We start from the raw sequence: 19,561 nt of genomic DNA, 5'->3' as shown, positions 1-19,561 counted from the left end.
TTATAAATCCTAGAGAGAAGAAACATCCATGGTTATTATGGAAAGAATGACAGAAGCTCAGCTAAACCAGCACTGAAAACTTAATTGGAACAGTAATATGAGAAAATTTTGAGGCAGCAGGAAAGCTTCCTTGGTATGATTTGTGATGAAGAGAAAGACAAAGGTTAACTCTCCTTGAAATAACCCATGGATCTGATTAAAAATATTAGTCTCCTGTCAAAAGTAAGGAAATCTGCTTGCATTAGCTGGTTCATAAGAGAAAGACCAATACAGGAAAACCAGTGGAGAAATTAAAGATTTTAGTAATGTCCCAAAGTAATCATTAAGCCTTACATCTTTCCTCTTCCAAATGCCTCCAGTTTACAGGATCAATTCTTACACAAATAGCAGACACTTTTGACTGGAGCTTTATGGACAGGGGGAGAACATGACAAAAAGCTCCAAGTGGCTTCTCAGAGAAAAAAAAAATCAGTCTGCATGCTTTAACAGTTTATATGTAGGAACTGATTTCAATCATCCTGATTTAAAATAACCTTAATTCAGGAGCCTGGAGTGATAACTGACATATTATTTCTGTAGGGGAAAAAAAAAAAAAAAAAAAAAAAGAAACCACCAAGCACTTTCAAACAGCCAAGACATCATCAATGTTTCTGGGATAAATGATGTTTCAGGACTCATCTTTTTTTTTTTTTTTCCAAATAAAACCTATTTTTCACATGTCCAGTATATTAACAATCCCTATCGTTTTCACTTCACCACTGAAAAAAACCCCCAGTATTTAGGCCAGATAACATTTCAGAAAAATAAGTAGACTAAGCAAAGACTCAGTCTGGTACTACCTGTGCTATTATGCCTCCCAGTTTTTGAAGCCAGCTGAAAAGATGCACACTGAATAACAATGAAGAGCCTAAGGCAAGCATTTGGGTAGTTTTTTGTTTGGCTGATTTTCTTGGTGGTGGTGGTGTTTTTAAATGTAAATTACTGAGTTTTAAACACCCCAGGGCCAGGGCACACCATAACAATTCTAAGAAACTAAAAATATCAAAAGCAGTATCTCTGTACGCATTAGATCCATCACATTTTAGGACTGAGATCTGGCATTTGAGGAGTTTTATATCCTGCTTGCATTGCAACAGGTCCATAAAAGTCTAACAGCACTGAGGCTGCAAAAGAAAACGAAAACATGAATTCCTAAAGAGCTAATGAGAGGGGAAAAAAGCCCTTGTGAGCAAAATTCACTGCTAAGCAGCTATCACAAATCAATATTCTTTAAAAAAAAAAAAGTAACCAAGCAGCACTACAGAAGCTCTAAACAAAAAGCAGACCTTGGACAAACTTGTGGGTTACTTTATCTAGTTCTTCAGAGATGATTAAGCGTCTTTCCCCTCTCACTGGTATTAAACCTGAACTCCAGACTTTCCAGGCAGAAAGGAAGGAGGGGCAGGGCAAAAAAGAGACTAACATCAAATTTCACAGCACTTGCACCAATTCTGTCCCTAAACGGAACTGCACTTTGCTACACCAAAGAAACAAGCTGGAACAAAGCAGAGCAAAACCCAAAGCTCCATCAAAGCTATGATGTAAATGCATATTTCCTCCTGAACACAAAGCCACCAACAAATCCATCCAGTCCAGTAGCCAGAAGCACCAGACCCAAGAGAGTACATAAAATTTAGTCACTGCTCTGTATGTAAGCACAGTAGTTGCAAGCTTCACAACCAAGCTTTCTAGTCAGAACTTAATTAAATGCAATTCTACTGCAGTCAACAAGTCATGGGTTTTGGTTTATAAATTACCACATTGAATCAGGGCTTAAATGGTGCTTCTCTCCTATCAGAAGAATGGGACTGAAAACCACCTTGCAAAAACAAACAGGTTTTGAATTTGGCAAAGTGCACCCCAGTGGGGTTTTTTGTTGGCTTTGTTTTCGGGTGGGTCTTTTTGGTTGTTTGGTTGTTAAATTCATTTTAAAATTCCCGGTGCAGGAGTAAGACCATATTTTCCCTCAGTTTTAAACTTGCAGGTCATTTCTTATTCCCTGGTGCTTTGTGTCTCCTGTCATAATTTTCACAAAGATTAGAAATCAGGGCTGTGCCCTCCAAGAGCAGCTGATCAGCCATCTGAGCTGGAAGGTATCACAGACATAATAAAAAGCAGCCAACATCGCCCAAACACTTTTTCCATCCCCCAAAATGCAGTACAGTTGCCAAACCTTACATAACCTGCTTACACAAAAGGGGCCAGCAGTACAGATGATATAAATCAGTACAAACTTCTCCAATTTCAACAATGCTCTCGAACTTATACAAGCCCACGGCACAAAACAGGAGTTTACAGGAAATTGCCATGAAGTTGAGATTCCTGCACATTTAAAACTTACTTCCCTCATCCCACCTCTAAAGCTACAAAAACTCCACTGTGAAACTCAATATCCCAACTGTTTACAGAAGAAAAGAATGTCTATCTCACATAGCATTAAGCTGCAAATTACTTACTCAAATTACCTTTTATTATTCTTTTTTTTCAAGCACTGAAGTTTGAGGCCTGGATGTTCTTGACAAAATCATTACATCAAACCCCCCCAAAAAATGCCACAGCAGGTAATCATTGCAATTAATCACATTGTATTAAAAAATGTGTATGAAGCAAACAAAGCCCTTGAGAACAAACCTTCCCCACTACAGTTTTCCTACAGTGTCTTTTATTCCGATTTATTCTTTTAAAACACACAGAGATGCCCTTAATGACCTCTGTGGCCCTTTGATGGGTTCACACCAGCACATCCATACCTCTCTCCTGCTGAGGAGCCCAGAACTGGGCACAGCATTTCAAGAGGCATTTTACCAGCACTGAGTAGAGAGGGAGGTTCTTGATCTGATGACAGCACTCCTTCTAATGAAGCCCAGGAGTGCTGCTGGCTTTCTTGACAGCAAGGGCATAATGCTGTCTCATGTTCAGTCCATTGACTCCAGGTCCCCTTCTTCTTTCACAAAGTGTGATTTATTTCAGGAAAAAAATAGTCCAAATCTCACTACATTCAGCCCATTTTAAGACACACTGCAGACACTCAAAATTCAGGCTATCCTCATATAAAAAGTGCAGAATGAACTGCTGAGCTCTCCATCAGCTTCTGAACTAGACTCAGACACGATTTAACTACATCTGCCTGAAGTTAAACCTAGATTTCTTCCTCTCTCCATAATCAAACACTGAATTAAAACATACTGGGACAATCCAAAAAATTGTATCTACACATTGTACTGACTTAGTAGAAGATGGGGTGCAGCAAATGTATTGAACTATGGCAATCCAACTGTGTAAGTCAGCTGCTCGTGGCTCTCTTATCCACAGATCTCACAACTGCTCTTAAATTTTGCTCAAACCAATGCATTTTATGTTTCACTGTGCTGATGTGCTTTAACTCAATGTTTAGGGAAAGGCACGCTCCAACTACAGACAGGAATTTGTCAAGTCATGCAACTTCAGCATGTTCGTTTGCACCCTTGTAATTTCAAACACAATAACAAACAAAACCCTGGAACAACCTCAGCAGGTTACGTGGAAAAATTCTTACTTCAGTTTATACCAATGCTTAATTTTACATGAAAAAGAACAAATTAGAAACATGCTTTGAGTTAAACCAAAGCAACTCATTCATGACAAACGAAACAGTGTCAGTCCAGCCAGACCAACATGCTGTATGTATATGCCATGATCTCCACATTGTGCAGCTATAAAATGAACCAAATTAAGTTATCTTATCAAAGAGCTTCCATCACCTCTTTGGTCCCAGAGCATTCCTGACTTCACCCAGAAACCACTGCAACACACACTGGCACTGTGACAACTAAAAGCCATCCTCCTCTTGCTTCTGTTCCCTCAAGAAATCGTGCAGAAATTAAGAAGATAAGAATACAATTCCCAAACTTAATAAGACTAAATGTGGACAGGGCAAAGAAGTATCAGTTTCCAGGACTCAGGATAGGAAAAAATCACAGAATCTGTAGCAAAAAGAAAAGTGCAAACAGGGAAGGGAGTTCAATGGGGTTTTTCAGGAAGTCTACATGTTTCCACCTCTTTCCCATGCAGTTTTGGGGGATAGGGGAAAAGTAAACCACTTTTTTTTTCATAATCTCTGAACAGAGATGCTCTCAAATGAAGCAAGAGGTCTTTAAAGAATATATGCCCTTTAGTCACATCTATGATCAGGAAAAGGGAGAAATAAGCAGAGGACTAATGAACTATTTAAAGAAAGGCTGTCACCAACAAGGACAATCATCTGAAAATCAGAGTAAATAACAATTCCCACAAAAACCTCAAGTTTCTTATGCATGAGACTATTTGCAGCTATTTGGAGACACATCTCAAAAGCTTTCCAAGTCCCAGAAATTACAGCTATACCAAGATACTGGATATGACTGTGAACCAATTTTACAGTTGAGTACTTTTCTTTCATTTTAAGATAATAATTGCACTACTCATATATTACAGAGTTTCAAATAACTAACCAAAAGCTTCAAAATAATTTTATAGTTGCAATTAATTACTAACTAGAAGCACACAGGATATAAACTAATCTCTAGTTTTCAGGCAGCAATAAGCATGTTTCACTCAAAACCCGGGCATCTTCTGCAGTTTAACCAAGCAGCCACAAGTTAGGTTTTCTAAAAAGTACAGTCTTTACTCAGAGAACGTTTCTTGCTTTTCTTCTCCACCACTTGCAACAGTTACAAGCTTTTCTTCAGTATTCCCTCTCCTCTCAACTATTGCAAAGGAGATTAAGACCAGAAGATACACTGCTTAAAATATGTCATCATTCACACTCATTTGTATCAAAAGCCTCAGTCTGCTGCAGCTCCTACAGATCCAAATAATTTCAACACAGCAGGCCAACATGTTTAACCTTTAGTTAAGCCACGCTGCTGTGTGGGACCAAGGTCCTGGTGAACCATCAGTAAACACCACTGCAGTTTGAAGTGCTGGTATAAACACGGTTGTGAGTTAGAACAGCTCCAGGTCTGGTTCACGGTGTTGCTGTGACACTGAGGAAACACTGGATTAACAACTAGGCATGTCTGAGGCTTTTAATTCTAAGCTCTGAACTGAAAGTTTTCTAATTGTAATAGCTATCCCTTCTATATCCATTTCTTAATATCCCATTTGGTACATTCATCATCTAATCCTTTCTTCAGTGCCAAATATACTTTAGGCCAATGACAGCCCCTGCTTGCAGATTCTGGCTAATATGCCATAAGCAACCTGAGGCAATGGCTAAGCTAAGCTAAGGCACACACTCCCTTAATGCTGTTCAGACATGATTAGACTTGTTCTAATTTTTAAACTAATAGCCGTTCTGCAGAATGCCAAAACAGATGATTTCTTTTCAGTACTCAGTAGTTTTTTTCTTATTGCTGCATTCTAATTTGTATCTTACTTCCTTCCCCTGAAGCTTTGCTATTCCAAAAGGGGAAGATTGATCCATAAATGAAGTCAGCTTCTGTGGCGGTCCAGCACTGCCCCTGCCCAACAGCCCCACACCATGCCACGGAAGACTTTTTAAGAATTAAAATGAGGAAGGAAATGTAGACAGCAGTTTGCAGTTCACTCAGTCAAACCAGTTCAAAGGTCCTTATTCTCCTCTTTCACAAGCACCATTTCTACAGATCCCACCAGAGATAGCAAGCCGGCTCAGGTATGGCAAATTCAACAACCCCAGTGACTACACCAAGCAATGACTGTGGTTATACCCACCAAAAAACCCACCCCTTTCTTTGAGGCAAGCAATTTTTATCTTTCCTTAAAATAATCATTTCACAGACATTTCACAGGTGTCTCATTTAGCTCTTTGTGCTTCAGGAGACAGAGGGGACAGAAATTTCTCAGACATTACTGTCTGCTGAGCAAGCCAAGTTATAGAAAATACAGCCTGAACTTGGACAGGAAACTCACTCCAGCAGGCAAAATAGCAGCTATCACACAAGTAGGAACAAATTCAAGATTTATATTAACCAAAGTAAGTATCTCTAATACATTGAAGACTTCAATAATGTGAACTAACTACTTCATTAAGCACTTAGTGAAAATCAGATATGAGGATTATGGATATGCTACAGATCCTCAGAATCAGAGCCCTGTGTTACATGGAGAAGGTAGCAAGCCTCGAGACTTTTATGTCATGGATTTAATGACCCTTGTCAACACACATTCTAGGGTGTTCAGATCTAGGACCTTCGCTACAGGACTGAGAATTAAATAATTTGCTTTGGCTGCTTATTCATGCATTCTTTTGAAGATTTCTTTTCAGGAAAATGAAGTTTGCTTGCCATGACACATGATAAAAATCTGCTTTTCAAATACATTCCTCCTTCTTCAGACAATGTTCATGACACCTAAGCTCTTTGCCCTGCATTGCAGGGAATTTGAGCTACCTCTTTTAGCTGGATTTGAGTAAAACCTGTACATACAATAAACTCAGCTTTGTTAGAAGTTGCTATCCTGAAAACATGTAAAAACATATGCAATGGCTTAAAACTAAGCATTAATAACACCAACGCTATTGAATCCCCCATCAACAGTCTACCTATCAAGAATGTATATAAATGCTAATGTTCTACAAAAAAATACCAAGAATTTTAGCCTAATTATATTATATATAAAGTCATCTTAAGATTATATAACGTTATATAAACTTATATTATATAACATTACATAAAGTCAGCTTAACATTACCTAGAGCAGGATTGGGATCTAAATGTTCAAAACAAAGCAGCAGCAAATTTGCAGAAAAATGTTTTGTACTCTTAGTTTGTCCTTCATTTCAGGGAAGAATAACTGGATTATCACGTATTCTGCTTCCTTTAATTCCTAGAATATACAGTGGGTCCAGCAAAAAAGTTTTAATGTGCATTGGAAAGAATGATGTTACATATTAAGCCGGCTCCTGTTACTTATGATATCCTTTTGGAGTGTCAGAAGACCCTGTACAATTAATGATTTTCATAAGCTCTAAGAAGAAGAGAGACCCCTATATAATCTTTGAGTGTCTCTCAGTTTGCTTTTTAAAAAAAGCAATTTTAGGCATGCACTGAATGATCATTAGGGGAGAGGAATCTCTTTCTCCATCATAACCTTGAGATAATCACTGCCTTTAAAGAACGAAGATAGGTTGAGTGTACAAAAGATGCAGGTCTCTTTAAAAATGTCACTACACCACAATCATCCAACTTACTACTTAGGAAGCCCATCAGAGCATCTGAAAAATCATACTCCTGAATGTCAATTGGAAATCACAGAAGAACAGGCTTCAGAAGGAAACTCCAGCAGTGAACTTAGCCCCTCTTCCGCGTCCTAAGGCATGGTCATTGCACTTCTGATGTCCCTGAGAGATGATGACTCTACATTCAGTATGTTCTCTAATCTCTCAAACTAGCCTATGTCGTGAAGAATTGCACTCAAAATGGAATAAAACCTACTTATTAAGCAAACACCACTCTGGGCATAGCATTCTACTGCAAACACCACAAAGCTAAAGAACAGTCTTACTAAAGCTAAAAGACAAGAGAAGGTGTCACCATTCTGCACAACAACACGTTATTTTCTTAAGAGAGAGAAATGGATTTGTTTTACTTGAAGCATTCTAGACAAACCCGTGTTTGGTCACTGAGAGTATCAGCTAAGTATTTGCAAACTGCTTATTTGTCCTATGTTGCTTCTGGAAACTGAGGTTGACTAATCAAGTTTTCTTCCCCATTTTCTAAGCTTCCCACCCACACTTCTCTAGTAGAAGCTGCTAAAAAGGACAAAATCACATCTGTGGAATGGAAAATCTTCCAAACTGAAAGCAAAGGACTAGCCACTGACAGATTGCCTCAGCCAGTTTTGAGAATCCTAGTCTGAACTTCATCAGATTTCATGATCCAGGAAAAAACCCCACAAACTTACTCAGGTGCTCTGATCTAATACTGTTCCTACAGTTGTAGAACACTATTAGCCACCTGATTCCAGAAACTTTTTAGGAGAAAGACAAGTACAAAGGTATTAAATGGCTCTTTTCTCCTACTTTCGCCCTCTTTTCTTCCCTTGAGAACACACGGAACAAGGAACATACTGTTCTATGGGAGCTCAACCCCAGGGTCTGCTGTGCCAAAATCAAATGTCATGATTACTATTTCACAGATGCACCTAGGAAATATTTCAGAACTACCAGGTGAAAAGAAGTGGTTGTAAAAGCAAATCTGAATGTTTTATTCCACAAATACATGTGACATCTGATTTTTTATTTTTTTTTTCTTTTAAGTTTAATATCTTAGTTTTTCAGGCAAACCAGTCTTTGATTGAACATTTGAAGAATCAGTCAAAAGGCAAGGAACTGCATCCACTTATGAGAAGCAAACCTGGCCCTGGCATTTTATTCAAAGTGCTATATCATTCTCTGCAATCTACCTCAGCACAAAATACTCAATTTAACATCATATTCTTCCTTGAAATATGCTACTGAACTCTACATCTAATTAATCAATATTAATTAACTCTGCGTAGATTACTTGCTGTCAGGATACAACAGGATTCCTGATACTTTATTTAAAACACCTCTATACAACATTTTGCTGTGGGGAGAATTCCTTTCACCTAAAGGCATCTGTAAGTAAGGCATGATTAAGAGGATATGGACCTCTTCGGAAAAGTCCAACAAAGTCACTCTGCTTCCCCTTTTACTGGTAATGGCTGTACCTTCCCAGCCATTATCTAAAGGATACAGGCAGCTCCAGCATTTGACATATCAACAAAACCAAGGATTTTTTTACTTTGGGAACACACGGCTTTATTTAGCCTTTGTATGCCCTTTATGTATTAATCATAAATGTACCTGTAAATCCTCACATTCATCTGGAAAATCTTACACAGGAAACACTGCAAAAACAACCAAAGTTCCAGTCTGGCATGGAAGGTGCTGACATGGTGATCTTAAGTTGCCCTCTGTTGCCTAGCTTCCATTTTCACTCCTCACACACTTGAAGCAGGTAGTTTCTCAAGAAACATTCCATCTCACAGAGCAGGATAACCACCAAATACTTTATTTTTATAGTTTATACTAAGCCCTTGCATTAACTCAGCATCATTTTGCAGAGGCCAGACTCAGTGAAAATACCAGTTAATGCCAAATTTTCCTACAGATAAGAAAGCTACCTATGTATCCCTTAGAGGAAGATGAAGTGATCTCTGAGAAAGTATTGTGAAAACAGCAGCAGATCAGTGGCAAACAGCTTACTTGTGTGGATCCGTGCACACAAGAGAAATGCACTTCTCTTTCCTTGTTTTCACAAGGATCCATCTAGCACAGCACATCTTCAGTCATCACTGCAATAAATGCCAGGCCCAAAGGACACAACACCAGCACTGCTTGTGCACAGGGAGAGCAAACAGCACATGTGATGCCCTGGCTGAAGAGGCAGAGAGGAACCACACACATACACAAGTGTTTTAAGTGCACTGGAAGTGACACATGCAGCCTGCACTCTTACTGCTTCTTAATATGGTCACTTCACAGGACTGAGAATCCAGTTTCACCTGGATTCCTTCCTTGCTGGCACAAGCATTATTATTCAACACCATCACTTAAAAATATCCTGATTTTGTTTACCAGAGCACAGCAAGTGAGAACTCCTGTTTCAACGCATGCAGACTTGCACATGTTGCTGTCTGCATTAAATAGACATCACATATAAAATCAAAGTTAACTTACCAGACAAAATGGCTGAGAAAATCATCAGAATAATAATAATAATAATAAAATGCTTGGAAAATTAATAACTTTTCCAAAGAGCAACAGGATAAGCCAGGTAATTATACTGGTGGAATATCTGGCTTGGCACCTAAGAACCAGCTGTACTTTCTTTTTGGCTCAAGGTCTGGGCTGCCATTTCTTGCCACAAAATATTTAAGCTCAAACATATGTTCAGTTACAGATCTTGAGAAAAATACCTCAGGAAAATGAAACAAAAGTGAAACAAAAGACTGTGTTCATTTTCTTTTCAGAACTAAAAACTCAACATAAATCACCACCGTATCTATTTAAGCATTTAAGCTAAATTAATATTTACCCATGAGCCGGATCCAAAGCTATTGCCCTGGGCTGATCAAGGTCTTGCCAGAAGAGGACTTTTCTAGATGTTCCATTGAGATTAGCTACTTCTATCCTATTGGTTTCTGAATCCGTCCAATAAAGTTTTTTCCCAATCCAATCACACGCCAGGCCATCCGGGGAAACCAGACCAGAAATGATGACATTCTGCACCACATTCCCAGTTTGGTTAATGTAAGTTTGCTTGATGGCTTCTTCACTCACATCTGTCCAGAAAACGATGCCTTGTGAATATTGGAAGTCGACCGCAGCAGCGTCCTCTAAACCACTGACCACCACAGTGGACTCCAGCTTTGTGCCTCCGGCATCCACGAGCCGAACATCCCGCCGGTTGGCAAAGAGCAGGAAGGGAGATGCTACAGAAGGAAAAAATGAAAACATATTAGCACTACAGGCATCTACAGATGTTCAAGAGCTGACTATGTGTGTGGCAGAGAAGGATTTCTTCTCCCAGACCAGCAGGGCAGGGAGTACAGAAGAAGCATCACAGTATCTGAAAAACCTCTTCCTTCCCTATGTCAGACAGAGGTGTAAAGAGAGATGGAAGAGTAGGCCCAATTTTTTATCTATGGGACGTGAATAGCATCTTCCACATAGTTAGGAGCTCAAATCAACACCATTCAACAACACCTTCTTTCTGTTGATCTAACAAGAGACAGATTAGAACAAATTAAGCCTTCATGGTTTAAAATTTAACCAGTTGAATTAGTAACAACACGCAGAAAGCAAACACTGATGCCTTTTAGTAGCAGGCTGAAAGCTAACAGCACTAGACACAACACCCTGTAATGCTCCTACCAAGCACCCTCCCAAAAGGCAAAAGCTGTGAGTGTCAGAACTCCTGTCTCCTCTCCTGCACCACAGCAAGATGAACTCAAGACAGAGTTTGAAAGGCAGGCAATGACATGGGTTGTGGGTGTTTGTGAAAAATGCTGTTAGCTGAAAGAGGCAGAGAGAGCAAAAGGACAAAGGCTTCCCAGCCTCCCCAATCTGGCCCAATTTTTCTAACTCCCAGTAGCTGCTGGAGTTCCATGGCAGTCACCTGCTGACTCCCAGCTTCATGTGCAACCATTTCATTCAACGTGCTTCCTTCAATGCACAGTCAGCACAGGTCCAGTCACTTGCTACTCAAGGAACAACACATAGAATAGAGCAGCAAATACTACATCTTCTATGGTTCAAACCTACCTTTAGTTTTAAATTCATGTTATTCTATGTAATAGATAGGAGTTACTTCTTGATATTGTCTTTCAGATTCAGTTCCTCCTGCACTTTTTAAAAAAGAAGACAGTTTATACAGTGTCTGAATTGCAGGTCTGCAATGCTGGCATCCCTTTCAGATGCTATTGCCTCTCTCATGAATTCTGGCTCTGGTTACATACTCACTGGAGAGCGTGTGCCTCTGCACATCCTTGACAACAGCTAATGTGTTTATGTGCAGGCCAAGGACTTCAGTCAGAATATGCATCTTAACTTCAGATGAACTCAAAAACATGCATAAAAATTTAGAGTTTTTATTATTATTCTCCATGGTCTTTTTTTTTTCCCCTAAGTCAGGAAAGAGGTTGTTTTATTTTGCTTTTTGAAGGAACAGTATGCTGATGTAATTTACATCACCTGGTGGTTTTAATGAGGGTCTTGAACAGCAGAGAGAACCAATTGTTATAATTAATGTTTCACTGAAGATGTAATATCTTTTTTCTCTACAATATTTTAACTCAAGAAAGTTTATACAGCTTGAGGAGAGTTACTTGTTAAGAAATGAAGTCTCAATGTCCCCCCTATTTGATTTTCCTGGCTTGCCAAGTCCTCCTCTCAGTCATCTTTAAAAACACTAGGAACTGTATCAGGAAAGTCTGACAGGTTAGTTATTGCAAACAGACCAAAAAAAGTCTAAAACACCAAGTGCTTGTTTTCTTCTCTGCATCTCATTGGTTCCCCACAGAAACATCTGTTTTAAGTGGCACTGTATCAAACCATTTGAACACTTGAGAAGTTTCATGTTGGAAGGCTCTAAGTCACAAAACCTTTGGGGCAGAGACCTTCTCAAGTTATGCACACTGCCTCACAAAACCAGCCCCACACCCAGTCGAAGATCAAAGCTGCAAAAAAAGCCTATGTAAATTTTTTTTAAAAAAATATTGTTCCAAAAACATGTTTAAAGGAATCTGAATAGATGGGTTTTCATCTAGACATTTCCATGCTGAAGGCATTATTAATGCTACTACAAAGGAAAAACAAACCTGAAATATCAAGTCCAATCAACAGCAGAGGAACTCAACAGCTTCTTAACTAAAGATCAGACAGGAAAAGTGTCTAATCCAATCAGTATCAACATTATCCCAGCTCCCCATCCCTTTCAATGGATTTCTTCCCTGCTGATGTACGCAGTAGGGCAGCAGCAGGCAGATAACGCATTAACCACCGTGTTCTCTGTCACTTCTGCTCTTCAGAGATGTCCTGATTGAAGTGCAACTGCATTGTGCTGGCCATGAGCACCCAGCAGGGAAATCACATTGCCCTGCTTGCAGCTGTGTTAGAACTTCACTGCACTACACACGCATGTAAACTGATTGATTACTGAAAATGGCCAGGCTTTATCCCCTTTAAGAACAAGTAAGTATTCCACTTCTTTGGGAAAAGGCAAAAACAGAAGGCAGAAGTCTGATTCTGAAAATTATATTCACTTCTGTGCTCCTCCCCACCAGCCTATTTTTTGATTCCAAATTTTATTTTTAAAATGGCTAGAGAGCCCTTTTAGAGCAATACTGGTTAGGGAAATAAACAAGAAAAATACAAGAACTCTAACAAAAAACAGTGATCTCCTCCTCTATAGTAATTCTTGCCTGAAATGCTGCTGAAGAAACCCCATGTCTCTCATATAAATAAAATAAATAAAGCAAAAGTCAGAAAAGTACTTAAATGCTCTGCTTTCACTGTCTTGTATTTATCACTTCAGGTCAGAATGTGATGGTTCATGAGCAGACAAAGTTAGTTCTGGTAACTCTGCATCTTCCACTAAATACAATTTCTAAGATGTCCCAAGAAAAGTTCATGGAACTTTTCAATTTTTCAACTTTACCAGTTAATAAGCAGTAAATCTGAAAGATGCAACCAAGACAATAAATGTGTTTCTAGAAAGATAGATGCATAGCATTTAGTTTAATAAAATTACTAAACTCAACAGTTTAGCAATTCAATACTCTAAAAAATTACATTCATTCTCTACAAAATGACAACCAATATGGTTTTCAAGGCATGAGAATGAGAAACAAAGCTCAAAAAGCATCAAAACAAATGGCATTGACAAAACACTTGATTTGCTGTGCCATCAATAAACCATGCTGCTAGAGATTCAAGGTCATCCCACCCAAACATGGTACAAGTTTATTTTGAATCCCACATGAAAGTAGGATTACAACTTCATTTCCAGTAATATGAAGACCAATCTCCTTCCAAATCATGCTGCCTTCCCAGTCCTGAACTGGACTTGATGGCCCACAAAATGCTTTTATCCTTGATGCATTTAATTCTTTACTGCCCAACTCTTGACAAGGGAAATTGGAAGGCAAGTTAACAGGAGTTTCTGAGGGGAGGGATGGGGAGACCTCAAAAAAGCAGCAATAACTGACTACCATTAATCTTCACATAAGCTTATTTTTTCCATAGGAGAAAATGTCCCTTCCTTGAGAAGTTATTCCATGATTAGAAGGTTAAGGGACTCAAAGGAACACTGAGTGTTACGCTCTATTTTGATCAGCAATACTCATGACAACTGCAAATTGCTTGAAAAGGGAAACACCAGTTTCTATTCTGAAAAAAAAAATAGAAGAATAAACAGTGAAAGGATGAATGCTGAATGTGGAGGATAAACTGTTTATATCCAGTCTATTACCACCCAACTGAAATGACATTTTAATGTAGTCACAAAAAAAGAGTATTCTTTCTCAGGAAAATTAGAACAGTCCATATTTTTTCCTTAATAGGCAATATTTAAAACATCTGTACATGGCTGCAGCTCACAGTCTTTGGACAAAACAAAAAAAGAACCTGAAATCCCACAAATTTTTAAATAAACTCTAAACAGATAACAGCCTGAACTATACAAAGTTACAGTATTTCTTCCTGCAGCAATTCCACATACTTGGATCGTGCAGTACTTGATCAAAACCACTTCATTCTAGAAAGACATATTATTTCTGTGCAAAAACCCACCAATTTTCCTGTGGTTTTCTGCTAACTGGAAAACACACCCTTGACTTGACAATGTAGTGAGCTATCTACACAGAAGCCTATTGTACAACCCTGTGGAAACAGAGCTGCTCATCAGTCTATTAACTGCAGAAAAGGAAACACTCCTGATTAGGCAGGGTAGGAATCAAGCAAAGGTTCAATTTCCAGCTTTGCCTTTGATCCTTTAAATGCTGATTCCTTGTCTGTGGCCAATTATCAAAATTTAATTATTTCACCTGCACCAAAAAAGTTGTTTTGTTCAGACATAACTTAAGACTAGGGGATTTGTATGCTTCTGTATAATTTATCTGGTTGACCACCATAAGCAGTACCAGTTTCTGAATTCAGCCATTAACTTCCACTGCTTAAATGGCGTCCACTTAGAGCACTTAAATTTTATTAAGTGCTTCAGGGGTCCTCGCTAGCCCCACTAAATTGACATAGAACAAAACTAAAAAATGCACTATATCATCTTTACTATTAGTTTCAGTAATAACTTTCTAAAAAACAGTTTGACAAGGCCCAACATACATATTAAGACTAAGATGATTATGAATGATAATCAACAGTGCATTTGTCATCGATTGTTGGTGTTTTGCAAAGCTGCAACAGTTCTAAGACAAGCTGAGAAGAGTTTTAGAAACTCTTAGTTTTATATAAATTTATATTTATATTACTGCTTCATACTTGTTGACATGCCTACATTTTGCCTCCTTCCCCTTAAAGCCAAAATAGATATGACAATACTGAGGCACATGCATGATTTCTACCCTTGAAAGCATCAGAAGCACAGAACAAACACAAATCCTATGTATAGCACAGGAGAAAAGCCTAACTTACCAGTTCTTAAACCAGTTAACTAGGCTGAAGTTCATGGAAGGGTTTAACTGTGATTTTAAGAAAAGCAACTGAGGATCTTGGGAACCTGGCACACAACATAAAATGAGGGTCTCATTTTAATAAGCATACAAGTGAAAATAGCCATCTAAAATTACAGCATGTGCACCAACTTATATTTTAAATATTATTTCAATCCTTAACAGGACAATTGCAATGGAGACCTCTGTGGTTAAACCATCTGTACGGCTGGACAGAGAGAATAGCATAATTCTTGCAGCAGTCAATGTCTCAAACCACAAAAACATTTATTACCAAAGAGCAAAAAAAAAAAAACCCCACACCCCTACCACAGGCATGCAAGATGGTAAAAAACAAACATGTCAAAACTTTTGCACCCAAGGCTGCACCATGTTATGGAAACTCTTAGGCAGGATATGGAATTAGCATGCATCAGCTCTCTACACTTAAAAATAGCTGCTAGGCAGAAACGAGACTTTGTAAGTAGGATCCTAACAGCCATAAATTAATTGGAGAAACCACTTCTACAACACAGTGCTCCCTCTTGTCCAGCTCTAACTCTCTGGAGCATATGGAGGCTTAGACCTTGGATGTCATAGAATCACAGACTGGTTTGGTTTGGAAGAGACCTTAAAGACCACCTATTTTCAATTCCCCTGCCATGGGCAGGGAGACCTTTGAATAGGTCACTCAGAGCCCTATCCAGCCTGGCCTTGAACACTGACAGGGATGGGATATCCGCAGCTTCTCTGGGCAACCTGTTGCAGGTCTCACCACTCACACAGTAAACAATTTTCTGCTTAATAACCAATCTAAACCCACTCTCTTTCAGTTTGAAGCCATTCCTCTTTGTCCTGTCAACATATGTTCTCAAAAAAAGTATCTCTCCATCTTGCTTGTAGGCCCCTTCAGGTACAACTAGGTCAACTCAAAGCCTTCCTTTCCCCATGTTGAACAACCCCAATTCCAACTGCCTTTCCTTGTAGGAGGGGTCCTCCATCCCTGTAACCATCTTGGTGCCCTCCTCTGGATTCTCCAGCAGGTCAATGTCATTCCTGTGCTGGGAAACCATCAATGTCAAAAAGTAAGATTGAATGTTGATCTTCCTGTACTAACTGTACTCAAGCCAAGTTTCAGCTTGCCAGGTAGAATCCTCTGAAGAACAGAGGGCTATGGCTGTCATCCTCAAAACACATTATTGAAAATAAAGTGAAGTCCCAGTAAAATGACTGAATTACAGAATATTCTGCTCCAACACAGAGGTAGGTGGTAGCAGTTTTAGGGCACAAGACTAAAAAAATAATAAAAAACAGGACTCCTTGGTTTCACTCCCACACATTTCTTCTCCCTTAGTAAAGAACTTGAGCAGGAACCTCAGCCCAACAATTCACAAAAATCATTCCTCCTGCTACAAACATACCCTTCTTCCTGCTATTAATTATTTCAACGGGCTGCAGTAAAGCCACTCATGCTGAAGTAAGGCACTTGAAGATATTCCAACAAAAGGCTCAGTGATGCACTCAGCTTTTAATTCCTGAATGGCTAAGACTTTTCTCTCTGTGAGCTGATCCTCTCAGTGATGGCTGGTTTATAGCACTACTTAAAGAGGAAAATACATTCCTTCTCCAAATCACATCCCATTCCTCTAACCCTCCTGTTCAACCCACTTGACAGGAATTTTGCTTTCCAAACCATGAGGTCTTGGTTATCAAATAAGGAGGACTCATTTCAATTTTATCTGATTTTGCTTCAGATCAAGGTCTGAAATTCAGAATGAAACCACTAAGAATATCATAAGTTTATACACATTATGTACAGCAGGCAATTTTTATAAACTTTCCTCTTTACCGGCCTATATTTTAAATTATTCACATGGTCACACCAGGCACCCACCAGTGTGCAGTAATCCAGTCCACACTAGTATCCCATATTATAAAACATATTTGGCAAAACTTTTGTTTATATATGCTAAGTATTATCTTGAGTATCACCACAGAACACCAGAAGACAGACAGGATCTCAGTGCTCAGGTCTATTTGCTATCAGGCTACAGCAGAAGCAAGGCTGTTCACCTACTAATGTCCCTACAAGAAGTGACATGGCTTTAGCCACAAATATATTTGGAAGTGGGTTATGTAAATAAATGATGCAAGTTTAAAGAACATCTGGTTTAGCAGCGACAAGCTGGAAAGGGTCCACAGAAAATATATAAATAAGGTTAAAGTGGGTTTAGAAAACATATGAAGCATGTTCCTCTCATCAAGAAGAGGAGCTGGGTAGACTGTGAGATAAAAATATAGTAAAACAACAGACCAGTGAGCAAACACTTTTATAAGAGGCTGAAGTTCAGTATTTCTTAGCCAGTGGAGAAAGGACACACTGAAGAAACTAGATCAAGTTAGACTTTGTGGTTTTCATTGATGGGGAAGAGAATGCAGACACAATGCAGAGAGGAACATGCTCTGAAGATACTGGAGCACACTAGAGAAGCTACGAATCTGCCTGCAAAAGGTTCAAAAACTGCTTTAATAACAGTTGGATAGCCATTTCCCAGGTATGGTTTTTGTACAGTTAATTCCTGCCTCAAGAAAGGAGTTTCTTTTATGTGTCTTGAAATCAAAAACTAATGTAAAAAAAAAAATCTCAGTGGACTGAACTCCCCATAGTACTTCATTGAAAATCTTGATTAAGGGGGTCTGGGATTGGTTGTGTTTATGCCAGGTTTTACACAGAACAGTTTTGAACTTCCCAGTAACTCACATCACTGTTTCTGTTGCCCTCCTGAAAAAGATTAATTTAGTAGCTTTATCAAATAGCAATGTTAAAATATTGTTAAATAAATTTCAAGCTACTTCTGTTATCATTTTTAAATAAACAAACAGCAAGTCTTTTGAAGACCTTGTTATATTTTTCACATGGCATAGGGTTCCCACACATACAATAATGACAGGGTTTTAGGAGGATGAGAGTTACTTCAGACCACTGGTTTTCTTTGGCAGCCTAGTTTTTAAATAATAACGTTAGCAGTAACAACAAAATATAGCACTGATTATATACCATTTCATTTCCACTGGTCAAAATTAGTTCATTTCCCTTGTTCAAGAGATGCCAAAGTGTTTCTCTGAAGAGCATGCTCTGAAGAAGTCCAACAAAGGTGCTTTAGGCAAATTATGAATTTTAGGATTTGTTCTATTTAGCTGGATGGCAATTCAGTATTTTTAAAATCGCCAACAACACTCTCTGAACTTACTCATTATTCTTCTGCCCTGTTTCTAGTTATATTACCTACTTCAAGTAAAAAAAAATTCACATGTCAAAAAAGCCAAGTTACCAGATTCTGTGTGCATACTTCAGCGCGCTTGCATCTCTGCAGATCCTGGAAGCAAGCTACATCTGTTCAAGACCATTTTTATGTGGACACATTATTTTAAAGGAGGGTTTCTCAAACCTTCTGTCTTTTCCCCAGACCACCCATTAAGCACACCACACAAATGCCTGTCCTGGCGCACCAGGGCAGTGGCTCTCTCAGACTGCCCTTAGTACTGCTGTAGCAAATACTGAAATTGGTTACGAAGGACAACATATTTCATCTTCCAACACAGCTTTAGCAGCTGGAAAGGACAACAGCCAAGCCCATGTGAGCTGACAACACTACAAGGACCACCAAGCAGCATACAGAACATATTTGAAGAGCCACTGAAAAACTAAACAAAACCCAAAATATCAGCTGTGATTTGGGGACACATCAACTTACAATGAGATACTCGCCAGATAAGACTTGCAAGCACTTCAAACATTTACAGAACATTATTCACTAGAGCATAAAACAATTTTTATTTGGTCTGTACTGTTAGAGGAAATTTCTAAACATTATTGCAAAACTGGTTCTTGGCAATCTCTCTGTGCAATGCACAACTGGCATTCAGCCAAACAGTTTTGCAGCCTCATGCAATCCTGACTAGCTAACGTCAACCCGATAAAATCTCTGCAGTCTGAGCCCCCACATCTTCCCGACCTCAGGAAAGTTGTCACCCGAGCTTTTTACAGAGGTTAAAATATACATGTGATTTTCCCAAAAGCAGTATACTGTTCTTAACCGCTTGTTTGTTCTTTTGAGGCTTCTGCTGCAATTTGCTATTCAAGAACCACAATGCACATGACAGCTTAAATACAAATATACCATCTATTGGGGATTAGGGAATTGGCTTCAGATAGACACCACCAATGAGCTCTGGGAACTAGTACTTTGAAAATGGCTGCTAAACTGAGCATTCTCCAGTCTTATAAGTCAGCTTTTGAGTTTGGTGCTGCTTGGAGATTAGAATCTGC

General features: G+C 38.9%; 1 protein-coding gene across 1 annotated transcript in view; it reads right to left on the bottom strand.

Moving 5' to 3' along the window:
* LRP5 (LDL receptor related protein 5) overlaps nt 1-19,561 on the bottom strand; it is a 130,619-nt gene that overhangs the window by 89,636 nt on the left and 21,422 nt on the right. The window contains exon 2 of the mRNA XM_062494691.1: nt 10,101-10,497. Within this exon, the coding sequence (XP_062350675.1) occupies nt 10,101-10,497 (397 nt within the window). The remainder of the gene's footprint in view (nt 1-10,100; nt 10,498-19,561) is intronic.

This window comes from Cinclus cinclus, chromosome 6, assembly GCF_963662255.1.
Source record: "Cinclus cinclus chromosome 6, bCinCin1.1, whole genome shotgun sequence".
Taxonomy (NCBI): Eukaryota; Metazoa; Chordata; class Aves; order Passeriformes; family Cinclidae; genus Cinclus; species Cinclus cinclus.
Note: the sequence above shows the minus strand (reverse complement) of the source record. Positions and strands in the feature narration are given on the sequence as shown.